The sequence below is a fragment of the Oncorhynchus tshawytscha genome, unplaced genomic scaffold (genome assembly GCF_018296145.1).
Source record: "Oncorhynchus tshawytscha isolate Ot180627B unplaced genomic scaffold, Otsh_v2.0 Un_contig_1793_pilon_pilon, whole genome shotgun sequence".
Classification (NCBI taxonomy): Eukaryota; Metazoa; Chordata; class Actinopteri; order Salmoniformes; family Salmonidae; genus Oncorhynchus; species Oncorhynchus tshawytscha.
In genome coordinates, this window is record NW_024609650.1 from 220001 (window position 1) to 237500 (window position 17500).

The following is a 17500-nucleotide window of genomic DNA, read 5'->3' on the forward strand; positions in this document are numbered from 1 at the left end:
CCCCAACAACCAGGTAACCACACCTCACTCAACCTCAGCCCCAACAACCAGGTACACACACCTCACTCAACCTCAGCCCCAACAACCAGGTACACACACCTCACTCAACCTCAGCCCCAACAACCACACCTCACTCAACCTCAGCCCCAACAACCAGGTACACACACCTCACCTCACACATCTCACCTCACACATCTCACCACACACACCTCACACACCTCACCACACACACATCTCACAACACACACACTTCACCACACACACCTCACTACACACACCTCACCACGCACACATCTCACGACACACACACTTCACCACACACACCTCACCACGCACACATCTCACAACACACACACTTCACCACACACACCTCATCACACACACCTCACTACACACACCGCACACACCTCACAACACACACATCTCACCACACACATCTCACCCCACACACCTCACACACCTCACTACACACACCACACACACCTCACCCCACACACACACATCACTATCTCCTCCACTTTAATGTCCTCAGACACAGTAGCATATTTAGCATTTGTCCCTTCTACTGTATAGTCCTGTATTGAGTGTCTGTTATGATTCATTACATCTGACTCATTCCTCTCTACTGTATAATCCTGTATTGAGTGTCTGTTATGATTCATTACATCTGACTCATTCCTCTCTACTGTATAATCCTGTATTGAGTGTCTGTTATGATTCATTACATCTGACTCATTCCTCTCTACTGTATAATCCTGTATTGAGTGTCCGTTATGATTCATTACATCTGACTCATTCCTCTCTACTGTGTGTGTTTCAGAGCTGTACGTCCCACTACAACACAGGGACGTGGGGCATCGTCCAGGGCCAGTTGAGGCCCCTGCTGGCCCCCAGAGTCTATACTCTCCCCATGGTGAGGTCCATAGGGAAGACTATGGTGCAAGGAAAGAACTATGGACCTCAGATCACTGTCAAAAGGATCTCCACACGGTATGTCCACTATCCTAGAGGAGTAGAGATGTAGAGGTTCTCCTCACGGTCTGTCCACTATCCTAGAGGAGTAGAGATGTAGAGGTTCTCCTCACGGTCTGTCCACTATCCTAGAGGAGTTGAGATGTTCTCCTCACGGTCTGTCCACTATCCTAGAGGAGTAGAGATGTAGAGGTTCTCCTCACGGTCTGTCCACTATCCTAGAGGAGTAGAGATGTAGAGGTTCTCCTCACGGTCTGTCCACTATCCTAGAGGAGTAGAGATGTAGAGGTTCTCCTCACGGTCTGTCCACTATCCTAGAGGAGTTGAGATGTAGAGGTTCTCCTCACGGTCTGTCCACTATCCTAGAGGAGTAGAGATGTTCTCCTCACGGTCTGTCCACTATCCTAGAGGAGTAGAGATGTTCTCCTCACGGTTTGTCCACTATCCTAGAGGAGTAGAGATGTAGAGGTTCTCCTCACGGTCTGTCCACTATCCTAGAGGAGTAGAGATGTAGAGGTTCTCCTCACGGTTTGTCCACTATCCTAGAGGAGTAGAGATGTAGAGGTTCTCCTCACGGTCTGTCCACTATCCTAGAGGAGTAGAGATGTTCTCCTCACGGTCTGTCCACTATCCTAGAGGAGTAGAGATGTTCTCCTCACGGTTTGTCCACTATCCTAGAGGAGTAGAGATGTAGAGGTTCTCCTCACGGTCTGTCCACTATCCTAGAGGAGTAGAGATGTAGAGGTTCTCCTCACGGTTTGTCCACTATCCTAGAGGAGTAGAGATGTAGAGGTTCTCCTCACGGTCTGTCCGCTATCCTAGAGGAGTAGAGATGTTCTCCTCACGGTTTGTCCACTATCCTAGAGGAGTAGAGATGTAGAGGTTATCCTCACGGTCTGTCCACTATCCTAGAGGAGTAGAGATGTAGAGGTTATCCTCACGGTCTGTCCACTATCCTAGAGGAGTAGAGATGTTCTCCTCACGGTCTGTCCACTATCCTAGAGGAGTAGAGATGTTCTCCTCACGGTCTGTCCACTATCCTAGAGGAGTAGAGATGTTCTCCTCACGGTCTGTCCACTATCCTAGAGGAGTAGAGATGTTCTCCTCACGGTTTGTCCACTATCCTAGAGGAGTAGAGATGTAGAGGTTCTCCTCACGGTCTGTCCACTATCCTAGAGGAGTAGAGGTGTCGAGGTTCTCCTCACGGTCTGTCCACTATCCTAGAGGAGTAGAGATGTTCTCCTCACGGTCTGTCCACTATCCTAGAGGAGTAGAGATGTAGAGGTTCTCCTCACGGTTTCTCCACTATCCTAGAGGAGTAGAGATGTTCTCCTCACGGTCTGTCCACTATCCTAGAGGAGTAGAGATGTAGATGTTCTCCTCACGGTTTGTCCACTATCCTAGAGGAGTAGAGATGTAGAGGTTCTCCTCACGGTCTGTCCACTATCCTAGAGGAGTAGAGATGTTCTCCTCACGGTCTGTCCACTATCCTAGAGGAGTAGAGATGTTCTCCTCACGGTCCGTCCACTATCCTAGAGGAGTAGAGATGTAGAGGTTCTCCTCACGGTCTGTCCACTATCCTAGAGGAGTAGAGATGTTCTCCTCATGGTCTGTCCACTATCCTAGAGGAGTAGAGATGTTCTCCTCACGGTCCGTCCACTATCCTAGAGGAGTAGAGATGTAGAGGTTCTCCTCACGGTCCGTCCACTATCCTAGAGGAGTAGAGATGTAGATATACATCAGAATCACTGTCTAGATGTTTTCTTAAAGAGCTTTTTCAATACAAAGAATCTTAAAGTGTCTTTGAAAACCACAAAGACATGTAGTGATCTGATGGTCGATGTTGCTCCACTGTTTCAGATGTCTGGTCGTTACGGCAGTATGAAATGCAGTGTGTTTATGTTATGATGTCTGGTCGGTACGGCAGTATGAAATGCAGTGTGTTTATGTTATGTTGTCTGGTCGGTACGGCAGTATGAAATGCAGTGTGTTTATGTTATGATGTCTGCTAGGTACGGCAGTATGAAATGCAGTGTGTTTATGTTATGATGTCTGCTAGGTACGGCAGTATGAAATGCAGTGTGTTTATGTTATGATGTCTGCTCGGTACGGCAGTAGGAAATGCAGTGTGTTTATGTTATGATGTCTGGTCGGTACGGCAGTATGAAATGCAGTGTGTTTATGTTATGTTGTCTGGTCGGTACGGCAGTATGAAATGCAGTGTGTTTATGTTATGATGTCTGCTAGGTACGGCAGTATGAAATGCAGTGTGTTTATGTTATGATGTCTGCTCGGTACGGCAGTATGAAATGCAGTGTGTTTATGTTATGATGTCTGCTCGGTACGGCAGTAGGAAATGCAGTGTGTTTATGTTATGATGTCTGCTCGGTACGGCAGTAGGAAATGCAGTGTGTTTATGTTATGATGTCTGCTCGGTACGGCAGTAGGAAATGCAGTGTGTTTATGTTACTTTGCCTCTCTTTTTCATCATCTTCCCTTTCCTCTACTTTCTCTCTTTCTTCTTCCTCTACCTCCTCTCTCTCTCCTTCCTCTACCTCCTCTCTCTCTCCATCCTCTACCTCCTCCCTCATTCTCTCCATCCTCTCTCTTTCTTTCTCTCTCTTTCTCTCTCTGCCTCTCTCTCCATCCTCTATCTCCTCCCTCTCTCTCTCCATCCTCTCTCTTTCTTTCTCTCTCTTTCTCTCTCTGCCTCTCTTTCTTACTCTCTCTGCCTCTCTCTCCATCCTCCTCTCTCTCTGTCCAGGGGTCGTAAGTGTAAGCCCATCTTTGTGCAGATAGCCCGTCAGGTGGTCAAGCTGAATGCGTCTGACCTGCGACTGCCGTCCAGGGCCTGGAAGGTCAAGCTGGTGGGGGAGGGGGCCGACGATGCTGGAGGGGTGTTTGATGACACCATCACTGAGATGTGTCAGGTAGAGAAACAGTATAACTACAGTAGAGTTTACAGTTAGATGTGTAATTTACAGTAGAGTTTACAGTTAGATGTGTCATTTACAGTAGAGTTTACAGTTAGATGTCAGGTAGAGTAACAGTTTAACTACAGTAGAGTTTACAGTTAGATGTGTCATTTACAGTAGAGTTTACAGTTAGATGTCAGGTAGAGTAACAGTTTAACTACAGTAGAGTTTACAGTAAGATGTGTCATTTACAGTAGAGTTTACAGTTAGATGTCAGGTAGAGTAACAGTTTAACTACAGTAGAGTTTACAGTTAGATGTGTCATTTACAGTAGAGTTTACAGTTAGATGTGTCAGTTACAGTAGAGTTTACAGTTAGATGTGTCATTTACAGTAGAGTTTACAGTTAGATGTCAGGTAGAGTAACAGTTTAACTACAGTAGAGTTTACAGTTAGATGTGTCAGTTACAGTAGAGTTTACAGTTAGATGTGTCATTTACAGTAGAGTTTACAGTTAGATGTGTCATTTACAGTAGAGTTTACAGTTAGATGTCAGGTAGAGTAACAGTATAACTACAGTAGAGTTTACAGTAAGATGTGTCATTTACAGTAGAGTTTACAGTTAGATGTCAGGTAGAGTAACAGTTTAACTACAGTAGAGTTTACAGTAAGATGTGTCGTTTACAGTTAGATGTGTCAGTTACAGTAGAGTTTACAGTTAGATGTGTCATTTACAGTAGAGTTTACAGTTAGATGTCAGGTAGAGTAACAGTTTAACTACAGTAGAGTTTACAGTAAGATGTGTCATTTACAGTAGTTTACAGTTAGATGTGTCAGTTACAGTAGAGTTTACAGTAAGATGTGTCATTTACAGTAGAGTTTACAGTTAGATGTGTCATTTACAGTAGAGTTTACTGTTAGATGTCAGGTAGAGTAACAGTTTAACTACAGTAGAGTTTACAGTAAGATGTGTCATTTACAGTAGAGTTTACAGTTAGATGTCAGGTAGAGTAACAGTTTAACTACAGTAGAGTTTACAGTAAGATGTGTCATTTACAGTAGAGTTTACAGTTAGATGTCAGGTAGAGTAACAGTTTAACTACAGTAGAGTTTACAGTAAGATGTGTCATTTACAGTAGAGTTTACAGTTAGATGTCAGGTAGAGTAACAGTTTAACTACAGTAGAGTTTACAGTTAGATGTGTCAGTTACAGTAGAGTTTACAGTTAGATGTGTCAGTTACAGTAGAGTTTACAGTTAGATGTGTCATTTACAGGAGAGTTTACAGTTAGATGTGTCATTTACAGTAGAGTTTACAGTTAAATGTGTCATTTACAGTAGAGTTTACAGTAAGCTGTGTCAGTTACAGTAGAGTTTACATTTAGATGTCAGGTAGAGTAACAGTTTAACTACAGTAGAGTTTACAGTAAGATGTGTCATTTACAGTAGAGTTTACAGTTAGATGTGTCAGTTACAGTAGAGTTTACAGTTAGATGTGTCATTTACAGTAGAGTTTACAGTTAGATGTCAGGTAGAGTAACAGTTTAACTACAGTAGAGTTTACAGTAAGATGTGTCATTTACAGTAGAGTTTACAGTAAGATGTGTCATTTACAGTAGAGTTTACAGTTAGATGTGTCATTTACAGTAGAGTTTACAGTTAGATGTCAGGTAGAGTAACAGTTTAACTACAGTAGAGTTTACAGTAAGATGTGTCAGTTACAGTAGAGTTTACAGTTAGATGCTGCAGGAGGTATTATTAACAGTAGAATTAGTGACTATTATAAATAGTAGTGAGATAGTAACAGTATAATTAGTGACTATTATAAATAGTAGTGAGACAGTAACAGTAGAATTAGTGACTATTATAAATAGTAGTGGGATAGTAACAGTAGAATTAGTGACTATTATAAATAGTAGTGAGATAGTAACAGTAGAATTAGTGACTATTATAAATAGTAGTGAGATAGTAACAGTAGTAGTAGTAGTAGTAGTAGTAGTAGTAGAATTAGTGACTATTATAAATAGTAGTGAGATAGTAACCGTAGAATTAGTGACTATTATAAATAGTAGTGAGATAGTAACAGTAGAATTAGTGACTATTATAAATAGTAGTGAGATAGTAACAGTAGAATTAGTGACTATTATAAATAGTAGTGAGATAGTAACAGTAGAATTAGTGACTATTATAAATAGTAGTGAGATAGTAACAGTAGAATTAGTGACTATTATAAATAGTAGTGAGATATTAACAGTAGAATTAGTGACTATTATAAATAGTAGTGGGACAGTAACAGTAGAATTAGTGACTATTATAAATAGTAGTGAGATAGTAACAGTAGAATTAGTGACTATTATAAATAGTAGTGGGACAGTAACAGTAGAATTAGTGACTATTATAAATAGTAGTGAGATAGTAACAGTAGAATTAGTGACTATTATAAATAGTAGTGAGATAGTAACAGTAGAATTAGTGACTATTATAAATAGTAGTGAGATAGTAACAGTAGAATTAGTGACTATTATAAATAGTAGTGGGACAGTAACAGTAGAATTAGTGACTATTATAAATAGTAGTGAGACAGTAACAGTAGAATTAGTGACTATTATAAATAGTAGTGAGATAGTAACAGTAGAATTAGTGACTATTATAAATAGTAGTGAGATAGTAACAGTAGAATTAGTGACTATTATAAATAGTAGTGAGATAGTAACATACATTCTAAGTGGTTTGCTGTTTTAGATTTGGGAACAAAGCCTCAGTCTCAACCTGAAGTCCTTTCCTTGTGGTGTCTGCACTATGTTCAAATCAAATCAAATCAAATGTATTTATATAGCCCTTCGTACATCAGCTGATATCTCAAAGTGCTGTACAGAAACCCAGCCTAAAACCCCAAACAGCAAGCAATGCAGGTGTAGAAGCACGGTGGCTAGGAAAAACTCCCTAGAAAGGCCAAAACCTAGGAAGAAACCTAGAGAGGAACCAGGCTATGTGGGGTGGCCAGTCCTCTTCTGGCTGTGCCGGGTGGAGATTATAACAGAACATGGCCAAGATGTTCAAATGTTCATAAATGACCAGCATGGTCGTATAATAATAAGGCAGAACAGTTGAAACTGGAGTTCTATGTTCTTGTCTATTCTTCTGAGTTTATCCAAACTTCTTTGCCAGAGAAATTTACTGGTTTCCTGAAATATTCAACTAAGAAATCGTGAGTCAGAAAAGTGATATTATTTAGAGACGGGCTGTGGACAGGATATCTTGTGAGACTGACGCCTATTTCCTGTGTAGGAGTTGGAGACGGGAGTAGTGGATCTCCTCATCCCTCCCCCAACGCCACAGCTGAGGTGGGCTACAACAGAGACAGGTGAGGACTGGCTAGGACACCAACAGAGACGCACAGTACCACAATACTGACACGCTGTCTCATTACCAGTCACCATAGAGACAGTACCACAATACTGACACGCTGTCTCATTACCAGTCACCATAGAGACAGTACCACCATAGACACGCTGTCTCATTACCAGTCACCATAGAGATGCTGACAGTCACCATAGAGACAGTACCACAATACTGACACCCTGTCTCAATACCAGTCACCATAGAGACAGTACCACAATACTGACACGCTGTCTCATTACCAGTCACCAGAGACAGTACCACATTACTGACACGCTGTCTCATTACCAGTCACCATAGAGACAGCACCACAATACTGACGCGCTGTCTCATTACCAGTCACCATAGAGACGCTGTCTCATTACCAGTCACCATAGAGACTGTCTCATTACCAGTCACCATAGAGACGCTGTCTCATTACCAGTAACCATAGAGACAGTACCACATTACTGACGCGCTGTCTCATTACCAGTCACCATAGAGACGCTGTCTCATTACCAGTCACCATAGAGACGCTGTCTCATTACCAGTCACCATAGAGACAGTACCACATTACTGACACGCTGTCTAATTACCAGTCACCATAGAGACAGTACCACATTACTGACACGCTGTCTCATTACCAGTCACCATAGAGACAGTACCACAATACTGACACGCTGTCTCATTACCAGTCACCATAGAGACAGTACCACATTACTGACACGCTGTCTAATTACCAGTCACCATAGAGACAGTACCACAATACTGACACGCTGTCTCATTACCAGTCACCATAGAGACGCTGTCTCATTACCAGTCACCATAGAGACGCTGTCTCATTACTAGTCACCATAGAGACGCTGTCTCATTACCAGTCACCATAGAGACAGTACCACATTACTGACACGCTGTCTAATTACCAGTCACCATAGAGACAGTACCACAATACTGACACGCTGTCTCATTACCAGTCACCATAGAGACACTGTCTCATTACCAGTCACCATAGAGACAGTACCACGTTACTGACACGCTGTCTCATTACCAGTCACCATAGAGACACTGTCTCATTACCAGTCACCATAGAGACAGTACCACATTACTGACATGCTGTCTCATTACCAGTCACCATAGAGACAGTACCACATTACTGACACGCTGTCTCATTACCAGTCACCATCATTGTCTCCAGTCACCATGGAGACACTGTCTCATTACCAGTCACCATAGAGACAGTACCACATTACTGACACGCTGTCTCATTACCAGTCACCATAGAGACAGTACCACAATACTGACACGCTGTCTCATTACCAGTCACCATAGAGACAGCACCACATTACTGACACGCTGTCTCATTACCAGTCACCATGGAGACGCTGTCTCATTACCAGTCACCATAGAGACAGTACCACAATACTGACACGCTGTCTCATTACCAGTCACCATAGAGACAGTACCACAATACTGACACGCTGTCTCATTACCAGTCACTATAGAGATGCTGTCTCATTACCAGTCACCATAGAGACGCTGTCTCATTACCAGTCACCATAGAGACAGTACCACATTAATGTCTCATTCCAGTCACCATAGAGACAGCACCACATTACTGACACGCTGTCTCATTACCAGTCACCATAGAGACGCTGTCTCATTACCAGTCACCATAGAGACAGTACCACATTACTGACACACTGTCTCATTACTAGTCACCATAGAGACAGTACCACATTACTGACATGCTGACTCATTACCAGTCACCATAGAGACAGTACCACATTACTGACACGCTGTCTCATTACCAGTCACCATAGAGACAGTACCACAATACTGACACGCTGTCTCATTACCAGTCACTATAGAGATGCTGTCTCATTACCAGTCACCATAGAGACAGCACCAGCAGTCTAATGACACGCTGTCTCATTACCAGTCACCATAGAGACAGTACCACATTACTGACACGCTGTCTCATTACCAGTCACCATAGAGACAGTACCACATTACTGACACGCTGTCTCATTCCAGTCACCATAGAGACAGCACCACTCTGTGTTATGGGCCACTACAGAGCTATAGTCTATATGACTCTGTGTTATTGGGCCACTACAGAGCTATAGTCTATATGACACTGTGTTATGGGCCACTACATAGCTATAGTCTATATGACTCTGTGTTATGGGCCACTACAGAGCTATAGTCTATATGACTCTGTGTTATGGGCCACTACAGAGCTATAGTCTATATGACTCTGTGTTATGGGCCACTACAGAGCTATAGTCTATATGACTCTGTGTTATGGGCCACTACAGACCTATAGTCTATATGACTCTGTGTTATGGGCCACTACAGAGCTATAGTCTATATGACACTGTGTTATGGGCCACTACAGAACTATAGTCTATATGACACTGTGTTATGGGCCACTACAGAGCTATAGTCTATATGACACTGTGTTATGGGACACTCAGGTCAACTCTAAACCTCCCTCCCTCCCCCAGGTTCCTGCTGAGCCCGTCATCCTGTCTGGATGAGCAGCTCCTCCAGTTGAAGTTCCTGGGCATCCTGATGGGGGTGGCTATCCGGACCAAGAAGCCCCTGGACCTGCACCTTGCCCCCATGGTGTGGAAGCAGCTGTGTTGTATTCCCCTGGTCCTGGAGGATCTAGAGGAGGTGGACCTGCTCTACGTTCAGACACTCAACAGCATTCTTCACATTGAAGACAGCGGCATCACAGAGGATAATTTCCATGAGGTGATAGATTTATTCTGTCTTTTTTTCTCTCCTCAGCTTAAGGTCACGAGGAGGAGGAGGGGGATGAGGAGGAGGATGAGGATGATGAGGGGGATGAGAAGTGGATGAGGGGGATGTATGAGGGGGATGAGGATGATGAGGATGATATGGGGGATGAGGATGATGAGGGGGATGAGGGATGAGGGGGATGAGGGGAGGAGTATGAGAGGGAGGATTTATGAGGGGGATGAGGATGATGTGGGGGATGAGGATGATATGGGGGATGAGGGATGAGGGGGATGAGGAGATGAGGGGGATGAGGATGATGTGGGGATGAGGATGATATGGGGGATGAGGATGATGAGGGGGATGAGAAGTATGAGGGGGGATGAGGGGGGAGGAGATGAGGGGGATGAGGATGATATGGGGGATGAGGATGATATGGGGGATGAGGATGATGAGGGGGATGAGGATGAGGGGGAGTGAGGATGAGGGGGATGAGGAGGAGCGGGAAAGAGAGATAACGAGAAGCTTGGAGGGGAGTGATGGTCACCTCCATTCAGTTTGGATTCAATACTGGAACTGACATGGATGGGGAGATTTGACTTGGAATCTAGCCTAGGAAATGGAGCTGTGTTTCCTGTTTGACTTGGAATGGTGTTAATAGGGTATGGTGATAATATGGTATGGTGATAATATGGTATGGTGATAATATGGTATGGTGATAATATGGTATGGTGATAATATGGTATGGTGATAATATGGTATGGTGATAATATGGTATGGTGATAATATGGTATGGTGATAATATGGTATGGTGAGGTCTCTCAGTATGGTGATAATATGGTATGGTGATAATATGGTATGGTGATGATATGGTATGGTGATAATATGGTATGGTGATAATATGGTATGGTGATAATATGGTATGGTGAGGTCCCTCAGTATGGTGATGATATGGTATGGTGATAATATGGTATGGTGATAATATGGTATGGTGAGGTCTAATCATGGTATGGTGATAATATGGTATGGTGATAATATGGTATGGTGATAATATGGTATGGTGATAATATGGTATGGTGATAATATGGTATGGTGATAATATGGTATGGGGATAATATGGTATGGTGAGGTCTCTCAGTATGGTGATAATATGGTATGGTGATAATATGGTATGGTGATAATATGGTATGGTGATAATATGGTATGGTGATGGTCTGATAATATGGTATGGTGATAATATGGTATGGTGATGATATGGTATGGTGATAATATGGTATGGTGATAATATGGTATGGTGATAATATGGTATGGTGATAATATGGTATGGTGATAATATGGTATGGTGAGGTCTCAGTATGGTGATAATATGGTATGGTGATAATATGGTATGGTGATAATATGGTGTGGTGATAATATGGTATGGTGATAATATGGTATGGTGATAATATGGTATGGTGAGGTCTCTCAGTATGGTGATAATATGGTATGGTGATAATATGGTGTGGTGATCATATGGTATGGTGATAATATGGTGTGTTGATAATACACCATGGCCAACCTTCGTTCCCCCCGACACACACACACATAACCACTGCACTGTGACTCTACTGGACTGGACCGGGCTCCCCCTCTCTCTCACACAGAAACACACACACACACATACTGGAATGCAAGGGTCCTGTTGATGCAGCACATCCTGTCTGGGGATTGGCCAGTTGGCCTGCCTCCCAGGAAGGACCACAGCCAGAATAGATAGAGAGAGTCCAGAGAGAGAGAGGAAGGGGAGGGGGAAGAGGGAGGGAGAGAGAGACATGGCCTCCTGTCTTGTGAAGGAAGGACCACAGCCAGGGGAAAGAGAGAGAGGTGGAGGAGAGGTGGGAGAGAGTGAAATGGCCTCTCAGGCCCAGCAGGAGGAGAGAGAGAAATGGTCTCCTAGCCAAGAGAGGGAAAGATGGAGGAAGGAGCAGGGGAGGAGAGAGAGAGAGGTGGAGGAGAGGTGGGAGAGAGTGAAATGGCCTCAGGCCCACAGTCTCCTAGCCAAGAGAGGGAAACATCTTGAACATCTTGGCCATGTTCTGTTATAATCTCCACCCGGCACAGCCAGAAGAGGACTGGCCACCCCACATAGCCTGGTTCCTCTCTAGGTTTCTTCCTAGGTTTTGGCCTTCCTAGGGAGTTTTTCCTAGCCACCGTGCTTCTACACCTGCATTGCTTGCTGTTTGGGGTTTTAGGCTGGGTTTCTGTACAGCACTTTGAGATATCAGCTGATGTACGAAGGGCTATATAAATACATTTGATTTGAATTTGATTTGAAATGGCCTCAGGCCCACAGTCTCCTAGCCAAGAGAGGGAAAGATAGAGAGGTGGAGGAGAGGTGGGAGAGAGAGAAATGGCTTCTCAGGCCCACAGTCTCCTAGCCAAGAGAGGGAAAGATAGAGAGGTGGAGGAGAGGTGGGAGAGAGAGAAATGGCTTCTCAGGCCCACAGTCTCCTAGCCAAGAGAGGGAAAGAGAGAGAGGTGGAGGAGAGGTGGGAGAGAGAGAAATGGCTTCTCAGGCCCACAGTCTCCTAGCCAAGAGAGGGAAAGAGAGAGAGGTGGAGGAGAGGTGGGAGAGAGAGAAATGGCCTCAGGCCCACAGTCTCCTAGCCAAGAGAGGGAAAGATAGAGAGGTGGGAGAGAGTGAAATGGTCTCTCAGGCCCACAGTCTCCTAGCCAAGAGAGGGAAAGAGAGAGAGGTGGAGGAGAGGTGGGAGAGAGTGAAATGGCCTCTCAGGCCCACAGTCTCCTCGCCAAGAGAGGGAAAGAGAGAGAGGTGGAGGAGAGGTGGGAGAGAGTGAAATGGCCTCTCAGGCCCACAGTCTCCTCGCCAAGAGAGGGAGAGAGAGAGAGGTGGAGGAGAGAGAGAGAGACAGGGAATAAAGAGGAAGGGACTGTATCTCCTGATCTGACAGGATTCTGAATCAACTCTCTACAAATGGAATTGACCCCCAACTTGAACTCAGATGAAATGATGTTGTACTGTTGTGTTCCTCCCTCTAGATGATTCCTCTGGATTCGTTCGTGGGTCAGAGTGCGGACGGTAAGATGGTTCCTATTATCCCCGGGGGAAACAGCATCCCTCTGACCTTCTCCAACAGGAAGGAGTATGTAGCCCGGGCCATCGAGTACCGCCTGCACGAGATAGACAGACAGGTATGACACACACACACACACACACACACACAGGAGTACCGCCTGCATGAGATAGACAGACAGGTACGACACACAGGTGTACTGCCTGCACGAGATAGACAGACAGGTACGACACACAGGTGTACCGCCTGCAGGAGATAGACAGACAGGTACGACACACAGGTGTACCGCCTGCAGGAGATAGACAGACAGGTACGACACACAGGTGTACCGCCTGCAGGAGATAGACAGACAGGTACGACACAGGTGTACCGCCTGCAGATAGACAGACACGACACACAGGTGTACCGCCTGCACGAGATAGACAGACAGGTATGACACACAGGTGTACCGCCTGCACGAGATAGACAGACAGGTACGACACACAGGTGTACCGCCTGCACGAGATAGACAGACAGGTACGACACACACACAGGTGTACCGCCTGCACGAGATAGACAGACAGGTACGACACACAGGTGTACCGCCTGCACGAGATAGACAGACAGGTACGACACACAGGTGTACCGCCTGCACGAGATAGACAGACAGGTGACACACAGGTGTACCGCCTGCCGAGATAGACAGACAGGTGCACCGCCTGAGATAGACAGACAGGTATGACACACAGGTGTACCGCCTGCACGAGATAGACAGACAGGTACGACACACACACACACACAGGTGTACCGCCTGCATCAGATAGACAGACAGGTACGACACACAGGTGTACTGCCTGCACGAGATAGACAGACAGGTACGACACACAGGTGTACCGCCTGCAGGAGATAGACAGACAGGTACGACACACAGGTGTACCGCCTGCAGGAGATAGACAGACAGGTACACACACAGGTGTACCGCCTGCACGAGATAGACAGACAGGTACGACACACACACACACACACACACACACACAGGAGTACCGCCTGCACGAGATAATCATGCAGTTACTGACACAAACAACACCATCGAGGACTGGCAGCACGAGATAGACAGACGGTACGACACAAACAACACCATCGAGTACCGCCTGCACCAGATAGACAGACGGGTACGACACAGACAACACCATCGAGTACCGCCTGCACCAGATAGACAGATGGGGTACGAGAGGCAGCACACCAGAGCGTCTGACAGCGGCTGTTGGTCATCCTATCGTCCTCATGTTTTGTTAATTTCCTGTGGATTCTACATGTCTGCTGCAGTTCATTAACCTCCAGAGATGTGATGACTAACACACCGTGGCCACCTGCTGCTTTTAGACCATCCTCTTCGGTGACTAACACACCGTGGCCAACTGCTGCTTTTAGACCTTCCTCTTCGGTGACTAACACACCGTGGCCACCTGCTGCTTTCAGACCATCCTCTTCGGTGACTAACACACCGTGGCCACCTGCTGCTTTTAGACCTTCCTCTTCGGTGACTAACACACCGTGGCCACCTGCTGCTTTCAGACCATCCTCTTCAGGGACTAACACACCGTGGCCACCTGCTGCTTTCAGACCATCCTCTTCGGTGACTAACACACCGTGGCCACCTGCTGCAATTAGACCTTCCTCTTCGGTGACTAACACACCGTGGCCACCTGCTGCTTTCAGACCATCCTCTTCGGTGACTAACACACCATGGCCACCTGCTGCTTTCAGACCTTCCTCTTCGGTGACTAACACACCGTGGCCACCTGCTGCTTTCAGACCATCCTCTTCGGTGACTAACACACCGTGGCCACCTGCTGCTTTCAGACCATCCTCTTCAGGGACTAACACACCGTGGCCACCTGCTGCTTTCAGACCATCCTCTTCGGTGACTAACACACCGTGGCCACCTGCTGCTTTTAGACCTTCCTCTTCGGTGACTAACACACCGTGGCCACCTACTGCTTTTAGACCATCCTCTTCGGTGACTAACACACCGTGGCCACCTGCTGCTTTCAGACCATCCTCTTCGGTGACTAACACACCGTGGCCACCTGCTGCTTTTTCAGACCATCCTCTTCGGTGACTAACACACCGTGGCCACCTGCTGCTTTCAGACCATCCTCTTCGGTGACTAACACACCGTGGCCACCTGCTGCTTTCAGACCATCCTCTTCGGTGACTAACACACCGTGGCCACCTGCTGCTTTCAGACCATCCTCTTCGGTGACTAACACACCATGGCCACCTGCTGCTTTCAGACCATCCTCTTCGGTGACTAACACACCGTGGCCACCTGCTGCTTTCAGACCATCCTCTTCGGTGACTAACACACCATGGCCACTTGCTGCTTTCAGACCTTCCTCTTCGGTGACTAACACACCGTGGCCACCTGCTGCTTTCAGACCATCCTCTTCGGTGACTAACACACCGTGGCCACCTGCTGCTTTCAGACCATCCTCTTCGGTGACTAACACACCATGGCCACTTGCTGCTTTCAGAACTTCCTCTTCGTGGTGTTTTCTCTACGAGACATGATCGAGCTCTCTGCACTACACTTAGGCTATGGCCCTGAGGCTTTTCATTTCAGAGAAACTCAGCAGACCTCTCCTCCACTCTGAAACTTGAGATGTATATATTGAATTATTGGATTAAGACAAGAGGCACTGCGCTCTTTTATAATAGAAACTCAATTCTGAATTGGTTTTAAGATGAAGAATCATGCCTGGAATTTTTCTAAGTAATCTTAACACCCAGCTTGGTTGGCATGGGAACAACTATATTTATAATTGTAGAAACGTCTTGGTTCAGTATATAACTAGACTATATTTATAATTGTAGAAACGTCTCTCTCCCCCTTTCTCTCTCCCTCCCCTCCCTATCCCCCTCTCTCTTTCCCCATCCCTCTCTCTCTCTCCCCCATCTCTCTCCCTCCGCCCTCCCTCCCTCCTCCTACCCCCCTTCTCTCTCCCAGGTGGCGGTGGTGCGTGAGGGCATGTCCTGGATCGTCCCTGTCCCTCTCCTCTCCCTCCTCACAGCCAAACAACTGGAACAGATGGTTTGTGGGATGCCAGAGATCAGTGTGGACGTGCTGAAGAAGGTCTCATTACTTTGTCTTACGTTTGTTTTCATCTCATTGTTTTGCTGTAAAATGATTTCAATATGTACTGACTGGCTGGCTGACTGACTGACTGGCTGACTGACTGACTGGCTGACTGACTGGCTGACTGACTGGCTGGCTGACTGACTGACTGACTGGCTGACTGGCTGACTGACTGGCTGACTGACTGGCTGACTGACTGGCTGACTGACTGGCTGACTGACTGGCTGGCTGACTGACTGGCTGACTGGCTGACTGACTAAGTGATGATTGGCTGACTGGCTGACTGCCTGACTGACTGACTGACTGGCTGACTGACTGGCTGACTGACTAAGTGATGATTGACTGACTGATTGACTAAGTGATGACTGACTGACTGACTGACTAACTGACTAAGTGATGATTGACTGGCTGACTGATTGATTGACTGACTGACTGGCTGACTAAGTGATGATTGGCTGACTGACTGATTGGCTGACTGACTGACTGATGGATTGATTGACTGACTGACTGATTGGCTGACTGATTGATTGACTGACTGACTGATTGATTGACTGACTGACTGATTGACTGACTGGCTGGCTGATTGACTGACTGGCTGGCTGATTGACTGATTGATTGGCTGCCTGACTGACTGACTGGCTGATTGATTAGCTGACTGCCTGACTGGCTGACTGGCTGGCTGACTGACTGATTGACTGACTGACTAAGTGATGATTGGCTGACTGACTGACTGACTAAGTGATGACTGACTGACTGACTAAGTGATGATTGGCTGACTGACTGGCTGACTGACTGACTGACTGATTGATTGACTGACTGACTGATTGACTGACTGGCTGACTGATTGATTGACTGACTGACTAAGTGATGATTGGCTGACTGACTGACTGACTGATTGACTAAGTGATGATTGGCTGACTGCCTGACTGACTGGCTGACTGACTGATTGATTGACTGACTGACTGGCTGACTGATTGATTGACTGACTGACTAAGTGATGATTGGCTGACTGACTGACTGATTGACTGACTGACTGGCTGGCTGATTGATTGACTGACTGACTAAGTGATGATTGGCTGACTGACTGACTGGCTGACTGACTGATTGACTGACTGATTGGCTGGCTGGCTGACTGATTGACTGACTGATTGGCTGGCTGATTGATTGACTGACTGATTGGCTGGCTGGCTGGCTGACTGACTGATTGATTAACTGACTGATTGGCTGACTGATTGACTGACTGATTGGCTGACTGACTGACTGATTGGCTGGCTGACTGACTGACTGATTGGCTGACTGA

The 17500-nt window shown here is 45.9% G+C and overlaps 1 protein-coding gene across 1 annotated transcript in view; it reads left to right on the forward strand.

The window, feature by feature from the left end:
- LOC112239810 (probable E3 ubiquitin-protein ligase HERC1) overlaps positions 1-17500 on the forward strand; it is a 211754-nt gene that overhangs the window by 188873 nt on the left and 5381 nt on the right. The window contains 7 exon segments of the mRNA XM_042316629.1: positions 821-990; positions 3737-3902; positions 7174-7201; positions 7204-7249; positions 9771-10023; positions 13048-13200; positions 16072-16197. Of these exon segments, the coding sequence (XP_042172563.1) occupies positions 821-990; positions 3737-3902; positions 7174-7201; positions 7204-7249; positions 9771-10023; positions 13048-13200; positions 16072-16197 (942 nt within the window).